The sequence below is a fragment of the Vespula pensylvanica genome, chromosome 20 (assembly GCF_014466175.1).
Source record: "Vespula pensylvanica isolate Volc-1 chromosome 20, ASM1446617v1, whole genome shotgun sequence".
In the NCBI taxonomy this organism is placed as follows: domain Eukaryota; kingdom Metazoa; phylum Arthropoda; class Insecta; order Hymenoptera; family Vespidae; genus Vespula; species Vespula pensylvanica.
The window spans coordinates 1,690,712-1,715,497 of record NC_057704.1 but is presented as its reverse complement, the minus strand read 5'-3'; the positions used below and the strand labels follow the sequence as shown (position 1 = coordinate 1,715,497).

Sequence of the window (24,786 nt, the reverse complement as noted above, 5' to 3'; positions counted from 1 at the left end):
AGAGAGAGAGAGAGAGAGAGAGAGAGAGAGAGAGAGAGAGGTGTTGCGCGCAGTAATTATCAACGAGAGAGAAAGAGAGGGAGAACCGTGCATAAGAGTATTTGTATGTGTTCACGTGTGCTTGTGTGTGTGCTTGTCTGAACCAATCGCACTTCTAACATATTTCCTGAAACTCCAAGAAATAATTTCATTAGCATTTAGGATACTTTTGACTCTCGTTTCGAAATATTATTATGACGAGGTACATCAAAGTACGCACAATCAACGATCTTATATCGTAAGTCAAAAATAAAACAATTCGAGAAGATTTCCATTAAAAAGAAAAAAAGAAAAATGATAAAAAGGAAAATAAATGAATAAATACGTAAATATATAAATAAATAAATAAAAAGAAGAAAACGTGTAACAAATACTTCGATTTCTCGATAATTTCCGGGTCGATGAGTTAAATGTTGCTAATCTGCATAATGTTAATAACGAGAGGACTTTTTCGATTCTTCGTTTTACTTGATACGCAAAACGGTTCGATGAAATTAATAATAATCATCTAACGATACACGCAGAGTTCGAGATTCATTATCAAAGGAGTTAATTAACATCTAACTAATTAGCTTCCCTCCATTAGCCCGAATATCCTTTGTAGAGAATTCTGTGTGTGTGTGTGTGTGTGTGTGTGTGTGTGTGTGTGTGTGTGTAGTTATAGTTATATATGTTGAATTGAAGTGTTCAATGTCCTCTCGTTGAAGTTGACATTATGAAATAAAGGAAAACGATTCGACCGAGTTGGTCCTTTCTAATTCTAAATTCTAGAATGATTCTATTGATTTTACTGCGATGAATTTACCCAGGTGAATTGATTGTTAACACTCGAGATAGAGAGATACAGATAGAGATAAAGAGAGAGCGAGAGGGAGAGGGAGAGAGAGAAAAAAAGAGATTAAACGTCGAACATATCGTGCTTGTCAAATAATTGAGTAAACGTACTCGCACATTAGTCAATATAATTACATTTCTTTTTTCCATATCATCTATATTTTTTTTTTTTTTTTTTTTTTCATAGAACACGTCGAAATCGAAATAATATATAATATAATACGAATGTAGGTACTTGAGATATATCGAGTGAGTTTTTTCTTTTAAATACGAGTCACTTAAACATGTCCAAAATTAATACAAGTTTTTGAAAAAAGTCGAGAAAAATTTTAAAACGAAAGAGATTCGATTTCGTGGGACAAAGAGCTTTTTTTTATATCTCTAATTCGATGTTTTCAAGATTATTTCAAGAACAACTTTGATTTCTTTTCTCTTCTTGTTTTTCTATATCCGTTTTCTAAAATAACGAGTAACTTTTCACAGATATTTTTCTTTATTAATCCAGTCTCTATTTTCTACGATATTTAACGTTGTTTATATCGTCCAACGTTTATATCGTCCAACATTTCTATGTTATTTTACGTTGTAACGCTGTTTGAAGAAAAAAAAAAAAAAAATAAGAAAAAAACGGAACAGATCTCTACAAAACAGAATCTCTAAGATAAGTTTAGAAAAATGTATTTGTTTCAATAAATTATTATTTCAAAAATTCGAATCGCGCTTAACGAAAAAATTGTTTAGTAAATTGGTAGAAACAATTGATAACAAGAAATGTGGAGAAGAAAGGAAAATCAAATATCGTTTCCATTCGAAAGTTTTTGATCTCGTAAGTTGAGGAAGCAAGAGAAGAGAATGAAAATTTAGCAACGACGACGTAGAGATACGTCGTGCAAACAGTTGGTCCTGTGTAAATCGTCAGACAGGATTAGGAAACGAAATACTCGAAATCGAGGATTTCTAGGGTAGACCATGGTGAAACTGGTATGAGATAATTTCAGGAGAGTTACCGAGATTACTTGATAATCATACGTTCTCTCCTTTTGATTTTCTTATGTCACCTCGATGCAATTCTGACGATTCGAGTTTAACGCGGTTACTTCGAGTTCTCAATAAATTCGAAACGAATGGGAACGAATTCTTTTTTTATCTTTTTTCATTTAACGCGGTGGGACAAAGAAAACAAAGACAGGAAAACTATCCAACGAAACAATAACTTATCGGTTACGCGTGTGATGCGTTTTAACGAGTTTTCTGAAAAAGAAGAAGCGAAAAATAAATAAATAAACAAATAAATAAAAAGGAAAAATAAAACAGAGACGCCAAAAGAAGCAAGAAAAAGGAAACAAAAGAGAAAAATATAAAAACGTTGCGTTACGAAACGTTGCGATCGATGGTAACGTTTTGTTCGTATTAAAGTTAAAGAGAAAGAAGAGGAAAGAAGAGAGAGAGGGAGAGAGGGAGTAAAAAAGAAGGAAGAAAAAGAAGAGAGAGAGAGAAAGAGAGAGAGAGAGAGAGAGAGAGAGAGAGAGAGAGAGAGAGAAAAGGTGAACGAAGAAGGGCAAAACACAGACGGGGACGAAGAGTGAGAGGGAGGGTGGTATGGTGAGTAGAAGGGGATGGAAGGTGGTGGAAGGGGCACTTAAGAGGCCAAGCGTAATTACAAAACCGTACACCGAGTTGGCCAATCTACTTCGAAGTACTCTTATCGCGATTATCCGTGACCCTTAAAGACTCCTCTCGGTGGTATCCACCTATCACCCCGTTCCTACTTTATAATTATTCTCTAGCCCGTTCCCCAGGCTAACACGAAAATCAAGTGGTACGAGGTGAAAGCCTTTGCATTTTCAACGACGACGACGACGACGACGAAAGTCGCCTCGTTAAATTCCGTCGAGATATCGAGCATCGTGCGATTGTTGATTAATAATAAAAAAAAAAAAAAAAAAAAAAAATGATTAATAAAAAGAAAAAAAAAGAAGTAACAAGGCGAACAACCCTGATCCACATTGCACACTATTCCCCACTCCTTCGTTCGCCCCACTCGAACTATTCATCCCTGCTATATTCTAAAAGCATTTTATATAAGCGAGGTTGTAATTAATACTTGTTAGATAACGAAATGGATGGAAATATATCGGATTAAAAAAAAAAAAAAATAATAATAGTTGGAATTTTAACTTTCTTTAATTTGTATTATTTGTTACGCATTTCTATCGGATCTTTTCTTGCTTTTTTCTTCTTTTCTTTTTTTTCTGTTTTTGTTTTTGTGGTTTAATTATTACGATCTGTGTATAATTGCGAAATAAATTTCTTTTCTTTTTCTTTTTCTTTTCTTTTCTTTTCTTTTTTTTTTTTTTTGGAAATTTCTATCGAAACTCTTGATCTCAATCGTGGATAAAGTAATAATTTAATAACAATGATCTATCCAAATGATAACTATGGAAATATTAAATGGGAAATTGTATTTTTCAAATTCGTCCGTGAATTTTTCTTTTTATTTTGTGTTCTTTTTTTTTTGTAATTTTCTGTTTTTACGAGAGGAAATGTGACATTCATTAAATTTTAATTGCTACTTAAAATCCTTAACGAGTGGATATATATATATATATATATATATATATATATATATATATATACACACGCAGTTTAATTAAATTCACGTTAGCGTCGTCTTAAGTAATCACTTAAGTCTAATTCTAAGGTATAGTGCGTTAAGAAAAATCGATAGTAATATTTTTAATTAATAACTTATTAATACAACGATCAGTAGTGTCATTAATATCGATGCGGTGAACACAAGGAAGAGCACGCAAGTAAGTAAGTAAGTAAGTAAGTAAGTAAGTAAGTAAGTAAGTAAGTAAGTAAGTAAGTACGTCTAAGAAAGGGGGAAAGCGTATCGAGATTCTCGAGTAAGTAATTTGTATAGCCGCGAAGTTCTCTCGACAAATGAAACAAAGTTCCTTCTTGATGGTGTGAGGGAACCTTTCTGAAGTTCTATTTAGTCGTAACTTTCCGACATTATGCACAGAGCTTTTCTCGACTCGCGAATAAAGCGTGGAATACATAAGGAGAAAGAGAAATGGACTGACTGCCTCTGTTTCATAGTAAAATGATCGCATCTTGAAATCCATCTTTACTCGTTTATTATTCTTCAAAATATCAATACCCGAGTAAACGAGATACTATCTCGGTATTATTATTGTTATTATTATTAGTATTGTTATTACTATTATTATTATTATTATTATTATTATTATTTTGCTGGATTAAATCTCAAAGAAACTTTGGAGGATTGCAGTCGTTTGAATTCAAGAAAATTCATTAAACCGAACGTTTTGAAAATATTCGAAGAAAAGAAACGGAGAAGAAAGATAGAAAGAGAAAGAAAGAAAGAAAGAAAGAAAGAAAGAAAGAAAGAAAATAATAGTCGATTTAAAAAGTTTTCTCGACGCAAACGAAAACGTTCGATCGATAAAATCCAATATATACATACGTATCTTTGAAACACGTAATAAGAAGTACTATGAAAAATCTTATATAGATGTAAAATATACAAAGTGATCTTAAAAATTTCGAGATTGAAAGAAAGAAAAATACAATAGCAACAACAAGATATCGATTTTGAAAATAAATATAAATAAATAAGTATTGTACTCGGCTCGTAGAGATTACGAATCACAATATCCAACTATAATAGGAAAATCTCGATAGCCATTGATTCTTCCAATGGAAGTTCGTAAATTTTTATCGCGTTCACATCCGAAGACCTTTAAGGGTCATGGAACGAATCTTCCAGCACTCCACCTCGTTCCACTCTTTTCGTTTTGTCGGCGGAACTAGTATAGTACTAACGAGCGGGCACAGTTTTAACGAGCGATGAGTTTTACGAATCGAGAATGCCAGTTATCGTTACACCGTATACATACACATACCTATCTACCAGAGCCAATTTCTAGGCAAAGCGTTCCTTAATCCGGTTTCGATAATCCTCTCATCGTCGCCGATTAACTTCGAAAGAGTACGTCCGTATCCGATGAGTGGGTGGTTGGGTGGTGATAGAGGTTGGGGGAATGGATGAGAAAAAATTTTAAAGTATGATACTCGAGAAATCGGTTATCAAAAATATTACCCAATTCTCTTTGAAAAATTCCGATATAAAGGGGGGAAAAAAAAAAAACAAAGAAAAACGACAACATCAACAACGACAACGTACCTGGTGGACAATATTTTTTGTTCTTAAAGAAAAATATTCGTTCGATCGATCGACGTTCTTCCTATCGTTGCTTTCTTTCTTTCTTTTTTTCTTTTTCTTTTTTTTTGTATCGTTTTTTATATTCTTTCTTTTTGTTTCCTTTCGCTTGAAAGGAAACCTAAATCGTAAAAAAGGGGAAACGTTTAAGGTTGGTCGAGCGAGCGTAACTGCGATTTCGTTTGTTTTCGATTGAAAGGCTGGAAAATTTCGATCGTAAAATTTCGATCGCACGTTACGAGCTGTGTTTACAATTTTTTTTGCTCTTCATACACACATACACACACACACACACACGCGCGTGCGTGCGTGCGCACGTCCACGTCGAAAGTCCGAAGAAATAAATTTGTAAGAACGAGTAACACGTTAACTTGGAAAAATCGTTTGCACGACTCGTTCGAACTTATTCTCCGTTTCTCGAGAAAATATAAGAGGATTAACGATCGTTGGGAAGGCGTCGTCGAGCGGAATAAAGTTTCGTTAACTCAATATGGCGCCGAATGATTTCCAATCCTGGACCGACGCCAAGGCTCTTTCCAGACGGTTTAACTAAAATAAAGGATGTCCATATTGAGAATTTGCGGAAGGTCCAATGTTCCTCTATGGCTACCCTACCGTTAGACTTTCGAACCGGAAACGAGCCTTTCTACCGAGAAATAGAAACGTATGGTATACCATGGTCCGTGTTTTGTGGGATTATCGAGACCGATTAAATCCACTGGCTCGTTTACGAAAACCCTTTAAATCGAATTCGTTCGTTCATAGATGTGTCCTTGACCGCTCGTTAAACTTGAAGAAAATCAGGATTGTTTCTTATGCTAATTTGTTCGCGCGTGTGCGTATGTACGTGTACTACATGTGCGTGCGTTTATAAGAAGGTTAATAAAAAATCTTTGTCTCTTCGAAATGCGAAGGATGTTTAATTTTTAATTTCACGATAAGAACGTCGTGTATCATTTTTCATGTTCTATCTGTCGAAGAGAACTCTTGTTTTTTTTTCTTTTTCTTTTCTTTTCTTTTCTTCTTTTTTTTTTTTTTTTTTTGAGATGATCATAATATGTGATACTCATACGCGATATCGTAATATTTATTTTAAGAGTCGAACAAAATCTCTCGGCGGCGTGTGAAAAATTAATAAAATAAAGATTAACGTGAAAAGAATTTCGATATTCTGTTGAAATAGAAATAGAAATTTTTCTCTTTGAAGGAAGGAGAAAGAAGAAAGAAGAAAAAGAATGAAAAAGAGGAAAAAAATGCCGATGTATCCTTAAAGCTTATCTATATGATGACACGTTGAACTTTTGACCGAGTGTGTGGATATCAGCAGAAAGGATATCAGCAGTTTGAGAAAGGAAAGAATTTGGGATTTTTATAGCTCGTAATAGGCGATCCATAAAAAGATTGAAAATCTTTTCTCGATGTCGGATAATGCTTATGGTTGATTATAAAATCGAACGTTCATTCTAAAATCTCGATGACGACCCCGTCCATTTTGTTCTTTTTTTTTGTGCTTTGATTTTATTGAAACTCCATCGTTATCGTTTTTTCTTGATTCATGAATTAAAAAATCGATTTCTTTTCTATACAATTATATTTTTATCTTATTTATATTGGTAAGAAAAAAGAATTTTCCTTTTTTTTTTTTTATGATTAGGAAGGGAATGATGGGATGAAAGAAATAACAGAATTATCATGGATTTCTGAGAAATATTTTTTTAAGGCAGTTTAATAGATTTTTTTTTTTTTGGCGATTTTTGTTTAAACCAATGTTTTTTCTTCCTCTTTCTAATATCTTTCACCGTGCTCGTTCTTGAAGTACTTAACGAAAGACGAAAATTTTTGGAATATTTCTTCAATGAGTAATTTCACTCCCATAAAACAGAATTGTGAAAACGAGGACAAAAAATAAGGTTATATTACGGATGACGTACTTTACTTTTATTCAAAGTTTCACAATTTCTCGAATTTCCGGGTTGCCTAACCTTCCTTGTGAATGGTACGCCGAGCATTTTGCGGTACATCCGGTATAACCCGGCAAATGTGTGGAGCTGGTATATCGGGTAAAAAAAATGTTGGTTCACTCTTTTTACCAAATAATTTGACCGGAGAGCCGTACCTTGATTCACTTGAAAACTACATTTATCCATTGACCGTAAAAATCATTGAAAATGACGGGAATGTTGTGGAAGAAGCGTTCTTTTCTTTTTCTTTTGTTTCTTTAACACAATATATGTCCAGTAAATTATGCAATCTCAATGAACGGTAGTTTTTTATTTTCCCGATCGTCCAGTCTCATTGAATTTTTCTAATTTTTCTCGAAAATTTTGCACTTGAAATTAGAAAGAAAAAATAGAAAGAAAAGAAAAGTTGCATCGGTGTAGAGAGAATTAAAAGATTTTTCAAAAGGTATATCATGATTATTATCGGCGTTTACAATTTTTTTTAGAGAGTCAGCACAAAATTAACGAATTTATGATTAGAGTCCGTCAGGATTCGTGGAATCTTTCTTTCTCTCTTTCTCTCTTTATATATATATATATATATATATATATATATATATATATTCTCATCTAGAAAATAGAAGAAGATAAAATAGAATATATAAACAAAATTAAAAAAAAAAAAGAATAAAATAAAATACAATATATATGTATATATCAAAAAGAAAAATTGAAACTTAAAATAAAAAATAAAAAATAATATAAAATAAACATACATAAAATAAAACAAAAATACGATATAATAATATAAATGAAAATATAAAAGTAAGAATGAGAAAAGAAAAAAGTACAAATTAGCCATTTTGATTGAATAGTTTCAATGAAATATTTCCAACAATTCTTTCTCTCTCTCTCTTTTTTTTTTTTTCTACCTCTTTCTTTCAACGTAACGAGTATTACGAGTAAGTCATTCGAGTAGAATCAAACGAGACTTTTTAATATCGACCATCGTAAAAAGCGCACGCTAATACACGACCGAGGTTTACCGTAGAAGGTGAGCGAGTCGAAAACTCACGTCCATTTTGCGAGGTCATTTATCGTGTTATAACGCACGACGAGAGGTTCCAGGCCACCGAAAATTATTCTCTCTGATGAGGTTACGAGTTCTCGTTGTAAATTCTAACGTCCACCCGAGCGGTTTATTTCTAGTGGCTGTGAGGTCTCTCGCAGTCTCTTTCTAGGAGTTCTACTCTGTTCTAAATAGAGAGGACAGTGGAAAGCACTTTAATTGATTTTAGTACGAGTTATCTATGTTTAACCGATGGCTTTACAGAAATTCGACAAAAAGATTATGCGATTAACTTTACGACCGATAAAACCGTTTATTCTTTTTTAATTCGGTCATCATTAAAAATTCCATAGGTATAATCTTTTTATCGCGACTAACAATAGCAGATATATTTTAAAGAGCTTATTGATGCAAGTAGAATCGTATAACGATTAAATCGGATTTAATATTATACGATTAATCGACCTGACAAACAGAAGAGGGAAAGAAAAGTAAAGAGAGAGAAAGAGAGAGAGAGAGAGAGAGAGAGAAAAGGAGAAAGACAAAATAAAACATTTTAGACTGTTCGTATGTGTTGCTTGAAAAAAAAAAAAAAACGTAGAGGTGGTTGGAAGGATTTTCTTCTTTTTTTTTTTTATTACTTTTTTTTTATCAACGAAATAAATAAATATTTCAAACACGACGTTTTTAGATAATACGATCAGACGTCATAATCTTAAGTAAGAATTTTAGAGACACTTGAAGAAATTTCCTTCGTTCTTTAATTGAATTGAAACATTAATATCAAATTAACGACAATTAATGTGCAATTATGTTAGATGGGGCTTACCGATCGAAGAGAAAATCACAGGATGAAAATCGGTTTGAACGTAACTCTGGTAAAACCTTAGTGTCAGCTCTTTTAATTCGTCTCTCGATGGTCTATCCAACGTTAGTCGAGCCGTTAGTTTCCATGTAATGGATTAACTCGTTACTCGGGCCGGACCATTAGAATTCTAAATGGGCGTAAGTGTGCTTAAGTAGTTACTGGTAACGCCATTTTATTCGTTATATAGATATATTTCAACAGATTTTCTCTCTTTCACTTTCTCTCTCTCTCTCTCTCTCTCTCTCTTTCTCTATTATATTATAATACTATTGTTTACTTTGTTCTCTTTTATTTTACTATTATAATATTTTATTGTTATTTCTAATACTATCGTTGAATTTTTTAATACTATTAAAGAATAGATTCTATAGTGTAACACTAATTTGTTTTTTTTTTTTTTTTTTTTTTTTTAATTTGTTTAATATTATAAAAGTTTTGATCTCTTCGAGTATCATCTATTTGTCTCTCTCTCTCTCTCTCTCTCTCTCTCTTTCTCTCTAATTCTTAATTTTGCTTAGTATATAAGCCAAGTCAAAAGTTGTACAAGGCAACGCAGTATATATTCGAAGTAAGGATCTTAACGTCAGCAGCGTAGTCCTTTGTGTAAATGGCTTTTGTGTAAATGGCAGTTCGATGTTTGAAGTGTTCCCTTCGCGAGTAGTCCAAGCCAAAACTGCTTGCAAGCTTCGTACAGATAGACGAGGGAGATCTTACGACGTCCCGAATCGAGCATTTTGACCTCGTTAACGACGCTTTCTCTATCCTCCGACTACTAGCATAAAAGTTAACGGCAAGTATCTCAATGGGATCTTTTTCTTTACCTTAATGCCGATTAATTTAGGAAAATACGGATTATTAAAAGATTCATTTAAAAAATAAAAAAAGAAACGGGAAATCTCTATATCGATAGAAACTATCTATTATTGCGATCTATATATGTATATATATATATTTTTTTTAGATAAATAATATATGTTATTAATCTAATCAATATTGTAATTAATATAATATAAATGTATATACATTATTAATAATATATATTACTAATATAATATATTTTATCATTAATAAACAATTATAGTATATCACGTACTTACAATCCAAATAGATCGAAACACGATCAAACTATTATTTGAACTATATATTTCAACATATCTCGATTATTACAAAATCAATTCGATTATTTCAAATTCGTTCGTTTGATAATATTTTTAATAAACATCTTGAATTCTCCGATCGATTTTTAATCGACGAGTCAACGAAAAATCTATCGATAGACACGATAGAAACAAACAAACTGACTGACAAATGCACAGATCGTAGACAGATAGATAGAAACAGAGGAATTCTACTGGTTGGAGAAATCCTACAGTAGAAACGTTTCGAATCGGACGTGTAGCTGCGAACTTCCTCTCTGATCTTTGACGATACTACGGTGCACTATGTACCATAATGTACGAGGATCATAGCTCGTCGTTGTAACCGAGAGAAACCCGTTAACCCGATTCCAGCGGTCACCAGAGCGGTAACGTGTATAGTGTACCCGCACCTTGCCTTTCAGATAACTTATCGCTTCTATATCCTCGCGGAATACCGCACGTCAACGCACGTTATTTTCACGATATTTCAATATACTTGTATACGAGAGTATGATATAGAATGATATGGAGACATCAACTTTCTTACTCGTTAATTCTTTCCTCCATTTCTGTTCGAATTAATCGTGAGTTAACAAAAATAATCTAAATCTAATTTAATCAATTTGTCTTAATTCAAATCGAAAATACATGACAGAATTATAAACAAAAATTATTCTTATCGATCTATTAATTGTTAACGTTCAACGTACAATCGTTAGTTACTTATAATTATTTTAAAATTAGAGAAAAAAGTTAAATGTTTCGAACGGGGCTGTTGCGTTAAAACGAATTTATAATTTTATGATTTAATATAATTATGTAATGTAACATGTTTGATGTATAAAACGTTTTCAAAAATTAAAGGAAAGAAAAATTGAAGGAAAAAAAGTCCAACGATTAATATTTAGTATTCGATAATAGTAATGTTTGGATATATAAGAAAGTTCGAAAGGTCAACGATTTGTAAATTCGTTGTCTCCATTTTAATGGTATTTAAAAAAACGATTGCAAATTTTTATCGAATGAAAAACTAAAGAAAATAAAAAAAAAAAAAAAAACGAAAAACTTTCTATGGACTCTGTAATAACTTTATCAATGATGAATGGTCCTTAAGATATTACAAGATTCGTGTATTTCTATGATTGCAATATTAATAGAAACGAAAAAGTGTATTTTGAAAAATTATATAACTCGTTGGATGTACCGAGAGAATTTAACCATCACGTTCTGATATGATTAATGAAGATTGAGATATCAGTAATAAAATGAATCATGAAATGATTCATGATAATGCACGCAATAAAGGGTGTATTTGAAATTGTATAATTGCGTAGGTAAAATTTCTGATATGTATTTCTCGTTTCGTGAAACAAAAAGAAAAAAGAAAAAAAAAAAAAAAGAGAGAGAGAGAACTAGAAATGAACTATCTTCGTAAAATACTTAATCTCCGAGTCACAAGACTTTCCAGTATAATTTTAGTGTACATCAATTATATTTTATTTTTCGAAATTAAAAAGCCGAAATATTGCTTACATTACGTAACAATGTTCTACTATATTCTATTATGTTCGAAAATGTAAGCATGTTCGTTGAATTTTTTATTATACTTATCGAATATTTTTAACAATTATATATTTGTAATCGTTAACACGAATTAAAATCTTTTGAAACGGAGAATAAATATTCGAAAGATTTTATTTAAGGTAATGTCAACAGGTGATCATTGATCATTGATAATCTTACGATTTAGAAATTAAAGATTTTTAGTATTCGCTTTGATAGAACCTAATTTTTTTTTTTTTTTATTCTTCTTTTACTCCTCCACTTTTCTACATATGAACAATCCAATCATGAAATTTTGCCGTATTACCCTAATCCTTTTTAGATTTGTATTTTTCATTTGGCTGAGTGTATCTCCGAGTACCCGAATACTCGAAGGATCAAGTAGGACTCGATTAATATTCCATATCTCGTGATAGATTCGGTTGGTTCAAGTATCCGAATACTCGGAATACTCGGAATACTCGAAGTTCTCAGTAATTCTAACATTTTTAATCATTCCTGCTAATGGAATGTACGTATACACTTGTTCGAGGAACATTTAATTGATTCGATAGAAATTAACTTTTCTATGATTTTATTATCATAATAATCTTCAATAGAATTAAACAGATTCGAGAATAGAATTTTCATATTTATTTAAATGAAAGAAAATTCAGGATGATTATCAGATCGAAGTGAATTCTATCCTTTCTAATGAATTAATTAGAATCGATAAGTCGAAGTTGATAGATAAATTGTGCGACGACGATCTTTGCTCGAGAACTCGACTCGAATGTTTCCTTTTCAACGATCAAAGCTAAATTGGTTTGGTTAATTGGATAAAGTCAAATTTGTCGAAAGTTCGATAATAATCAGTGAATTCGGTATGTATGTATTGTCGAAGTAGAATTCCTTATGTTAATTTTGTGAATATTACAGATGATATGATATTTTCTTTAAACCTTTTTATTATTATTAATATTATTGTTATTGTTATGAAAATTGTTTATCATGAAAATAAAGAAATTAAAAAGGAAGTTAGAAATTAATGGTCATGAAAAATTCTTCATAATATATGAATAAAATTAAGATCGCAAATTTTTTAAATTTACGTTACGAATTGAAATGTTTCTACTTTTATTTTATTTTATTTTATTTTTTCTTTCTTGCTTGTTCAGAATAATATGAATTTGTATTTGAAGATAACATTGTTAGCATCGTAATATTAATATACCGATTTGTAACAGTCGATGCATCAAATAGTAGGATTCATCAGCATAATCATTAGAAATACTAACAAAACAAACATTCCGTGTTGTTATTTAATTACGATTCGGGAATTATCTTCCTCATCGATTTTTTCTATTTCCGTATTTTATAAGTATCTTGTATTAGAAACATCCAAATTGGAAATTCGCAAAATAAAAATGAAATTGATCTAAGAATAATTCGATAATGATTACGTTTGGAATTAGTTTCGAATAATATTAAAATACGTTTTGCTAATTATAAGAAACTAAATCAAATAAATTATCTTTAATATTATAGATGTTTTAAACATCGTCGCGATATTAATTTACATGAATATTTTAAGATAAAAGTTTTATAGATATGTATTCTAAAAATTCTTGAAATCATAAAAAGAGGTACAGATGATATAGAATATAAAATATTTTTAAACGTACATCAATTTTTTATTTTTCTTTTTTTTTTTTTTTTTGGATTTATATCATCTGTCAGATTTTTTCATGTACTCACAGAGTTACGATAAATAAGAATACATATATATATATATGTATATGTAAAAATGTTTAAATGAAAATTATAATATAATAAATTAATGTGATATAATTTAAATAAGAGTTGTAAATAAATAAAACTTTTTACGTAAAAACAAAACGAATCGAATTATCGATTCGAATCGTGTAAGAAAGATTTTAAATTTGCCTATCGAAGAATAAAGATTTAATTAAAAACCGATGATCTAGCATTAAACTTCGGTCTTTGCAAGACGACCATAGTATATCCGCTTTACGAAATTCTCGATATTAATATTCATAGAGGTCCATATCCACGCGAACGTACTCTCGTCGATCTCGTAAATGCACACTTCTGTAATAAGATGCATTCGATAGAAGCTATTGAAGATCTTCGGAGGAAGATATTTGCAATTTGAAGGAGGGGCAAAGTAAATGTTATTTCTCTAAGCTTGTAATTTTAAATAAATTCGTTGTAAGTATATTTATATATCTATATCAACGAATAAGCGATGATCAAATTAAATCTATATTATTTAAAAGTTAAATTACGTAATAACAGCTATCGAAGGAAGAACAGCAATTTGAAAATATTTTCTAAAAAAGAAAATCATTCAGAAAAATATCCTAATTATAACTAATTCGTTCTATTTCAATTTGAAAATTGTCCGAAAAAAGGGATATGAATAATTGACGAAATGCTTGACAAAAAAAATTAAGAAGATAATTAACAAAATTCCATGAAGATAGTGTAATTCGATTTTGAAACTAAAAAAAAAAAAAAAAATTTCGAACAAATGTTTAAATAAAAACGATATCATCGGTGATTTAAAATCGACGTTTGATCAATGATAATAATCAATGATAAGCCAAATAAATTTCATCACGTCGAAAATCGAAAATTTAAATTGTTTTTTCGGGTTGCGTTTGTGCCACTTGTGTCTTATAATTTTTTAATGAAGAATCAATTAACAGTCGATCAGTAATTAGTATTAGGAATGATATTTTAAGGCTAAATCGATTATTCCAGTGTAAATAGAGTTTATTTTCTTTTAATCAAGCGCGTTTCGATTGATCTTTGCGATAGCCGATGGACGCGGTACAAATGTGACACAATATAGCGACGAGTTTCATCGTATTCCAAGCACGTTTCAAGAAGATTCACCTATATACAACGTCGGGTATTCTAAAAATATTTAGAAATTATTCCTTAACTTTTTCATTTGTCGAACTTTACATAGACATAGGAGAAACGATTCTTCTTGTATTTTTTTTTTTTTTCTATACTAATTATTTTATTTAAATACCATTAGGTCATCCGACATCAAAATATTAAATACCTATCATATTTTCTAATATTTTTTTATCTTCTCTATTTCTCGATATTTAATCGAACATAAATTAGATCTAATATTCGATTCCGTTATGCTACACATATACATATATATATTCATATACATGTTTATACATACATATATATACATATACAATATCGTTGGAAAAGATCAACAGAGAATTAGTGATGCGTAGAAAATTCATCCAGAGATCGGAGATATTGCGTTGATGTCGATGACGATGGTGGATCGATAATGAATTCGATTTCACGGTGATGTGAACGCGAATTTATTAACGAGGATGCGATTAAGCGTGCAAAATTACCTATCGTTTATCGTTAACTACTGAAATTCAATAATCAAGGAGAGTAAGTCGACCGCTGCACGTTTATCAACTTTTTATGGGAAAACTTTTAATTATTATCTCTTATTAAATATCTCGATTGATCTTCGCGAAGTTGATTCGATGATGAAATCGAGGATATCGGTATCGATAAAAAGAGGAATCATTTTCAATTGAATATCTATGCGCACGTTGATTGTTAACAAAATTAATCCTCATTGATCTATATTTTTCTTTCTTTCTGTCTACATTGTTTTCTTCCATTCTTCTTTTTTTGTTAATTATCATTATTATTATTATTTTTCTTCGCTTGTCTGTTTGCAGAACCAGTCACCGAGATAACGGGAGGTCCAGATTTATTTATTAACAAAGACAGTACGATAAATCTAACCTGTCTTGTAAGGTACGCACCAGAACCACCGTCCACGATAATCTGGAGTCATAATCGACAGGTAGGAGAACAGAACTTATTCGATATTCGATATTAATTAATTATCATGGAATATTGAAAATTTCAAATGATCGATCGTCGATCATTTTAATTAATTAATTTTTTTTTTCGTGTTCTTACTGTTTCTCGCCTTCGTTTACTTTCTTTTTAATAACGATAATAATAAATTACTTTCTCGAGGAGACAACGTCTGAGAAAAATGGCGGACATATTGAAATTTGAAATATTGTATTTAATATATATGTATATATCTTTTTTTTTTTTATTTAGTTTTTTCGTTCTATTTCTTGGAAATGGTGCGTCGTACAAAGGAATCTTTCCCTTTTGCCAAAGAATACTATCAACGACTCTCTCGCTCTCTCTTTCTCTCTCTGTTTCTCTCTCTCTCTCTTTCTCTCTCTCTCTCTCTCTCTTTCTCTCTCTTTCTATTTTTCTCTCGGCCTCCATATTCGTCTTGATTTCAACGAACACACAGCTTTAGAAGTGGTCGACCTGCTTTCGCACTTTGCGAAACGATAAGGACGAGAGAGAAACGATAGAATTAAAGGTGGTAGAACGTCGTTAAAATCTGTATGATATCGTACCGATATATATATATATATATATATATATATATATACCTTTTCGTACATCGTAACGTTGTTATTTTATATCAACTTGCAATCATATTTGCAAAGTTTCTATTTGTTTATCGTAATGTCAATTTCGGAGTATCGAAGAGTGTCGATAGCTTCGTTTCGATTTTATGTTCCATCGGAATATCACTTTATTTATTTTTCGTTTATTTGTATTCCGACTTGATTAAAACGAAAAACGTATTAACGTTCGGTGCTGGGTTTCTTTTTCTTTTTAACTGAAAAATGTGTTTTGCCATTTTTATTATTATAAAAAAAAATATATATTTAAAAAATGGAAATCACGTCATTGCTGTCTCTCTCGTGTGTGAAATTTTGTGTGCGTATATATATATATATATATATATGTGTGTGTGTGTGTGTGTGTGTGTAATGTATTTTTTCTGTTTTGCATTTTTTTTATTTTTTCAAGACAAACGCAATCACGAAAAATTCTTTTTAATCATAACGAAAATTCTTTTCTCCCTGCGATATTGAACAAATCGATCGCAGTAACTTCGTCATACATCACATTTCAAATTTTACAAGATCGAGAATAAAAAGTACTAATAATATATTTTGTTAAGAATTTCTTCATTGATTTATCTGTTTCTAAATTTTTGTATCGTTGATCCTTCTCTTTCTTTCTATTTTTTTTTTTTTTCAATGAAGTCGATCGTTCGTTAACATATCGATTCCTATATATATATGTGTGTATGTATATATATATATATATATATATATATATATATATGTCGATAATTCATCGAAAGACATGACTCGGTCGACAAGAGGTTCGCAAACCGATTAAGCCGATTAAAGATTAGCAAGAGTATTATTGTATTTTCTAAGGCATCTGTTAGCTGCGCGGGGATAATGGAATCTAAAGCTTGTTGCGTTCTCTGGAGACCTAGACATTAAGATAATAGGATTACGGTAAGATTATCTGAATTAGATGGAGAGCAAGCGAGCGGATACGGCTTGAAGAGTTTCTGAGCGACGTGTAATTTCGAAACGAACTTCAAAATTAGTCCGTAGTTCACAGTGAATATCTTTCGAGAATCTGTTTAAGAACGAACGAATGAACGAACGAACGAACGAACGAACGAACGAACGATCGAGATTCTTCGTTTTCACTTAAATTCGACAAATATATAGAGATAGAATATACATAATACATTAGATGAAAAAAAAAAAAAAAACGTCGATTGAATCGAAAGGATATCTCGAAGCGAAATAATTTAAATCGAAATAAATAAATTGATATTATTTCTGTTCCATTTCGTAATAAAAAGAAAAAGAAAAAGAAAAAGAAGAATAAGAAGAAGGAAGGAAAAAAGATTAGTCGAGATGAAAAAGAAGAAGGAAACAAAAGTAAATAAATAAATAAAGAGAGCTAGGGAATAAAAGAGAAAAAAAAAACAACAAAGTGGATCGTTGAGAAGTGTTCGAAAAGAGAGAGAGAGAGTATCAAAAAAAAAAAAAGAAAGAAAGCAGAATAAAGAACAAAAAAAAAAAGAGAGAGAGAAAGAAAAATAACTTTGTGTCCGTAGTTACTCAATGCTCGATTACGTCAACGTAACATGGCGTCGAGCGGTCGACGCTCTTAAGTCGCGTTTCAACTTGTCTTTTACTTCTACGATGCTTTCTACCACTTAAATAAGATACCCCTACTCTTACCCTTGCCTTATTCCAATCCCTAAAGTAGCTTTATTCCACCCTAAGCACGTCTACGAAAACGGAATAGGAAGAACGAGTGAGAGCGAGAAGAAAGGAAAAGAAACGAGAGAGATAGAGAGATAGAAAAAAGGAAGGAAAGAGAGAGAGAGAGAGAGAGAGAGAGAGAGAGGGAGATAAAAAGAAAAGGAAAAAGAAATAGAAAGAGTTAATGGCGCCACACGAGATCTTCTTCCCTCTCGCTCTTTCTCTTTCACAGGCGATTAACTTCGATTCGCCGAGAGGCGGCATTAGCCTGATCACGGAAAAAGGACCCGTGACGTCGAGCCGTTTGCTCATTCAGAAGGCCATCCAGGAAGACTCGGGACTTTACACGTGTTCGCCCAACAATACTCACCCCAACAGCGTACGAGTGCACATAGTTAATGGTAAAGAAATAAAATGAACAAAAAGTGAACGTAAGATTTATTGCTTCCATTTTTTTTTCTTTTTCTTTTTTTTTATCGTCATCTTCTTTTTCTTTCTTCCTCTCTCTTTTTCTTTCTCTGTCTTCTCAATTTTTCACTCTCTTTCTTTCGTTATTTTTCTTTTAATTTCGTCAAGAAAATATTATAGAAATATCGAGACGTGTTCCCTTACCATTTATTCCTTTTTGTTTCATTTGAATGATAAATTTTTCGTTTAATAAATTAAGAAGTTTGTTATACGGGATATCCGTCCACAAGATGATGATGGAAATTATTGAAACGTATCGATCACGAGTAAAACACAAAAAGAAAACGAGGGTAATAAATTATTAAAAGAGACGTGGATATTCTTTTTTTTTTTTTTTAAATAATATACTTCCTTGTAAATTCGATCGGTTGTAAGATATTTGTACGGATATCTATGGAAAGACATCCTGTATATGGAACTATGTATCTATTATATATAGATTTTTAGTAAATATAGATAAATATATTTTATGATATACTTACAGTTCTGTTTTGGAATTGGGAACGTTCGTGGATGTGTATACTCTCTATATATATATATATAAATGTGTGTGTGTATGTATGTATGTGATATTTATTTTAGATATTTATTTTATATACGAAGAGCTTGGATAGCTTAATGGTTAAAGCAACCGCTCGGGAAACGGAAGATCTTTCGAAATCGAGAAACTACTCGACTTTTCACGAATACTACATATATATATAAAAAAAGAAAAAAATAAGAGAGAGAAAGAAGACCAATTTATAAATATATAAAAATGTGTACGAATGTTATAAAAAATAATATACGTTATATATTTAAAACGAATATGTATAAGTACGTCGTAGATAAATATCTATGTCTATTCACATGATATATATATATATATATATATATATATATATATTACATTGATATATTAGAGGTTTATAATTACGTGTTCAAACATCTCAATATATTATATGTATTATATTTGAATATATTATATGTACTATGTACATATATACACGTTCTATATATTTCTATGGAAATTATGTTTAGAATAGCGGATAAGGGAAACAATGTCCTCGCTAGAAACATTTAGCCTCGGGTCATGTGGTCCTCGTTCTCGTCTCTGAAATGCTTCGCGACATCTTAGAACATATTAATTTGGTTGTTTGCATCGCTTCGAGGCGATTCTCTTTGAAGTCGTCCTGTTAGTAATATTCCAATCGTTCGTTATGAAGGAAAACCGTGATTATTTTACGAGACGTTCGCGATTTATTACTTTCAGAGTAAATTCGTAAAGATTATTGAATCGTTGAAAGAAAAGAAGAAGAAGGGGGAAAAAAAACGCAATAGAAAAAAATTCCCATTGAAAATAATTTATATGACGATGATTCGAAAATTATTCGTTCGTTTTTACACGGGAAAATTGACATTTGAATGAATTTAATTTAACGTGCTTCCTCGTTGCAAAATTATTACAATGATATTATACAAGATTACTATACAAAGTTATTATAAAAAACGTAGTATTTCGTAGAAGCGATCGTAAGTGATCGCTCGAGAGAGAAAAAAAAATATATATATATATATATATAAAAAAAAAAAAGAAGAAGAAAATTGTCGAAAAGAGAAAAGATCGAACGACGAAAGATTTCGAAAGATTATGAAATAACACAAAGATCGCGTGGTATTTCTTTTTTTTAAGCTCGAATAAATTTGTTTGTTCTTTTTTTCTTTCCTCCAAGTGCAACAATTCTAATCCGAGATGTGAGATGAAAATATTGAGAAATAATTTCGATTACGTGTATTGACATTTCGTAATAGTGTCGAAAGGCAAAGGGAAAATGTTTAATAATAAACGTTATTATAGCATAGCGTTTGTTTCAGAAGAACATCCAGCGGCGATGCATCATGGAAGCGGTGACAGAATGGCCGCGACGTTTCTTCCGCTGATTCTATTCCTTCGGACGATATTTTAGCCATCGTCGCGAGTGCTGCTCTTCCAAGACAAAACAAAGAAAATAATAACATTGAACTTTGTCTATGATCTTGGACTATGAAAGTTCGACGCTCGACGATCGACGTACACATATAGACATATACATATAAGCACACATACCTACATATACACACAAATACATATATATATATATATCTACAAATACACATATACATACATGGACAGACGTACGTACTTATGTATATCGTTCGTCGAGAAAGATTCAACGTAACGATTCACGATTAAAGATTTTCAAGGCCGACGATGTATCGTCGGCGATGTAATTGTATAGAAAGTTTTTACCATCAAAATTATAATATAAAAAAAAAGCAGTTATTCGAAACGATATATGAGAGGAAAGAAAAGTGATGAAGGAAAGTAAGGAAAAAGAAAGAAAAAAAAGACAGAGATAAAAGCGAAACGCGATTTTCATTTCGATCGAAATTAACTTTCGATCATTCGTACGATCGAATTACTTTTAAAGAAAATCGCTAAGCTACGAGCACGTGTTGTTCGTTCAAACTCGATAGATTACGAGAACTCGTTTAATTATAGTCAATTCGTTTTTATTCTCGAAATAAATAACAGCGAGTTTTGCTTCGTCGCCGAGATTGAGCGAGCAATCGTTTGTTTTATGTATACGTACATACATATATACGAGATATATATATATATATATATATATAAATATATATATATATTTGCCGTCGAAAAGTTTCTATAATCACTGAACTACACATTACAAAATACTATTGATTATTATGAAGAAGAAGAAGAAACGAGTTATCAATTTTTTTGCGCCATTTCCAAATTACGACGTGATCTCGTTCTTTTATTTCTATTCTATTCTATATATAATTCTTTTTCTTTTCTTTTTTAAAAATGAATCTCAAACAATGTGTGAAAAACATGTCGTTCATTTCCATCGAGTTCTTTAATTTTAAGCGCAGTACGTGTCTCTCGTTCTTTTTAGATCTATTCTCTTTTCTCTCTGTTCTTTTCTTTTCTTTTTTTTGTTTTTTTTTTGTACCAGTAATTATTTAATACGAACTAATGAGAGAACTTTTTTGATCTTTTCTATAATGAAAATAACGTCGAAGAATATACATAGTATGTATCGTTATACGATTATAATTATAGGAATGGTCCAAGTAATCTTTTTGACGGTAGTGTATGTACATACATGAATATATCGCAGCACTTACGAGCCGTTGTTCGTTTTACATTTTCTTTTTTCTTTCTTTTTTTTTTTTCTTTTCGAAATCGGTGATTCTCGCGATCGATTTTTTTATCTTTCGATTGAAAGAGAAGGAAGTAAAAAATGAAAAAAAAAAAAAAGAAGCAACGAGACCCTATATAATCGTTATAATCGACTATAAACGATGTCATTGTTGCGTTAATAGATATATGTACGTTGTTTAATATCACGAATGTATCGAGATTTTCCAGGATTTTGGAAATAACGAATGGAAATTAGAAAATGACAATGAGAATTCACTGATTGCGAGTACAATCGTATAACACTTTTTGGCTTATCCATTAAGTATCTATACGTATACATTAACGATACGTAAATTTACAAGATCGATCGAAGACCGCGAATACCGCAGTGCGTCCACGAAATGATGCAAAATAACGAGCGTGCGGAATTGTCGACGCATTTACGATCATTTATTCACGATCAATCGTGGATTCGACTTTATCGTTTCTCGTTGAAATTCTACAATTTCTCTTTCTTTTTTCTCTTTCTCTTTTTTCTTTTTTCTTCTATCAATCACGTCCCTCCTTTTTTTCTTTTTTTCTCTTCCTTAATTTCCTCGCGAATTAATTTATTCGCGAAAACATTCACAAACGGAGTTTCGTTAATTATTATTTAGAAAAAAAAAAGAAAAAAAAAATACACGCATACGTACACACACACACACACACACACGTTCTTTTTTTACTGTCACGAAACGCGTCGCGCGAAAATCGAACAAATTTTCATTTAACGTTTAAACAATATATAACGGCCTCGCTGCGACAATATAGTTAATATTAATATCGAAGTTAAATATAAATATCTCGATTGAAATTACGTACGAAGAAAAAAAAAGGGGGGTAAGGAGACGGAGGATATCTGTCGTCTAACTGTAAATACGAATTATACATTCTGTACATATCAAATCGATCGTCAAATAAATAATTTACGCCTAGCTCGAAGCCATGAATATGATTCGCAACACACGTCGCTGTTACGTGTGTTTCTTTGTATTCGGAAAACAAAGAGAGAAAGTAAGAGAAAGAGAGAGACAAGAGAAAGAGAAAGAAAGAGAGAGAGAGAGAGAGAGAGAGAAAACGAGCACGAAGTTAAAAATGAAGAAAAAAAAAAAAGAAAACGAATAGAAAAAGATAAAATAGAAGAAGAAGAAGAAGAAGGAGGAGAAGAAGAAGAAGAAAAGAGAAATAAAAAAGTAAAATAAAGGAGAAAAAAAATATTTCTGAGATAATTCCGAGAGTCGACGCGTTAGAGTATGGAAAAGAAGAATCTCGTGCATACGGTCGCATATGCATAAATATCTCGAGTGGGAGTGAGTGAGAGTGAGAGTGTGTATGTGTGTGTGAGAGAGAGAGAGAGAGAGGGAGAAAAGAAAGAGAAAAAGAGGGGGAGAAAGAGAGAGAGAGAGATAGTTTTTCTCATGCTTTTCTCGACGAACGACGAAAGTTTATTCACCAAAGTTATAACGCGGTTTAAGTTTCAGCGAGTAGATTTTATTTTCCAGGACGGCGAATACGGAATCGTCGACGCAAACATATTTTTTTTTCTTTTTCTTCTTTTCTCTCTCTCTCTCTCTCTCTCTCTCTCTCTCTCTCTCTCTCTTACTCTCTTTTTCTTTTTCTCTTTCTCTTTATTGCTTTTCTTTCTCTTTCTTCCTTCTCTCTCTCTCTCTCTCTCTCTCTCTCTCTCTCTCTCTCTCTCTTTCTTTATTTCTTCTTCTTCTTCTTCTACTACTGCTACTACTACTACTATTACTACTAGTACTACTACTACTACTACTACTATTACTACTAGTACTACTAGTACTACTACTACTACTACTTTTTGTTTTATACTTCTTCCGTTGTTTTTTATTTTCTTTTATTTTTTTGTTTTGTTATTCCGTTTTATTTATTTCATAATTTCTATTCTTTTTTCCTTATTTGATTACCAGACATATTTAAAAGTAGGTCGGGGTTTCGAGTTCGCAGCCACTTTACTTTGGTTTTCTCAATTACGACCTGTTTCGTTGCGAGGAGGAGAAAGGGGTGAAGGAGGAGGAGGGTGGGAAAAAAAAGAAATGAAAAGAAGGGAATAAATAAAGAATACGAAAGATACATCACCGACGAAGAGAATGAGAGATAAGCTAAAAAAAAAAAAAAAGAAAGAAAACAAAAGGAAAAAGAAAAAAAAGAGGAGAAACAACGATCGAAGAGAAAGTTTACTCCAACTAATTTACCGTATTTACCATATTTTTCGTTTCTCTCGAGAAGAATGCGAGTAAGAAGAAAAAATTAATTATTAACAAAAAATAGAAAGAAGGAAACGTTCAGATCGTTCATAATCGAAATATATAGTTTTAAACAATATTCCGTATATCTTCTGTTTTTATTACGATCATTTGCGTTTGCTGGTTTGATATTTTTTCGTTTTACCGATGGGACCACGGAGTGGACGCGTGTGAGAGACAAAGAGAGAGAGAGAGAGAAAGAGAAAGAGAAAGAGAAAGAGAGAGAGAGAGAGAGAGATCACCGTACGTTCTTTCACGTAAACATTGTTGGAAAAGTTAGCGCGTAGTAGGAAAAAGGGAAGTGCCGGTAGATTGGACAGACAAAGGGTCGCGAAAAAGTCTCAGCAAAAAATACCATTATCGTTATAGTATTTCTTGTTAAGAATTTCTCGCCGCAAGACGTAATGTATATAAATATGCAACACATACATGCATACATACATACATGGATACGTATATACTTACATAGATACATAAACATACACATACAAAAACATGCGTCGTGTTTGTGTATATATATATATGTATATATATATATATATGTCGGACGTATACGCACACATAAGGACAGAAAGACATATACACGTTTAAAAAGTAAGAAGTTATTTGTTAAAAATAGAACTTTCACGTTAATATCGTAAATGAAAAATATCGAAACTCCAGCCAATACGTACCAAAACTAATGAAAAAGTGTAGCGTAAAAAAAAAAGTAAGATCACGGTATATAATATATATTATAAATATGAAATATAATATATATGTTATATATATTATATATACTATATATATATATATATAATATACGATAAAAAATAAACGAACTTTTTTATAGAATTCGATGGATGATCAAAAAACGCTACTAAACTAAAATTAAGTGTATGTATGTCAAATCGCGAATGAAATGCATAGTCGCAAGTGATACGACGAGATATGTGAATGTTT

At 31.4% G+C, this 24,786-nt stretch overlaps 1 protein-coding gene across 1 annotated transcript in view; it reads left to right on the top strand.

Moving 5' to 3' along the window:
• The window catches only part of LOC122636104 (A disintegrin and metalloproteinase with thrombospondin motifs 7-like), a 191,907-nt gene that overhangs the window by 99,661 nt on the left and 67,460 nt on the right, over positions 1-24,786 (top strand). The window contains exon 7 of the mRNA XM_043827012.1: positions 15,439-15,566. Coding sequence (XP_043682947.1) covers positions 15,439-15,566 — 128 coding nt within the window. The remainder of the gene's footprint in view (positions 1-15,438; positions 15,567-24,786) is intronic.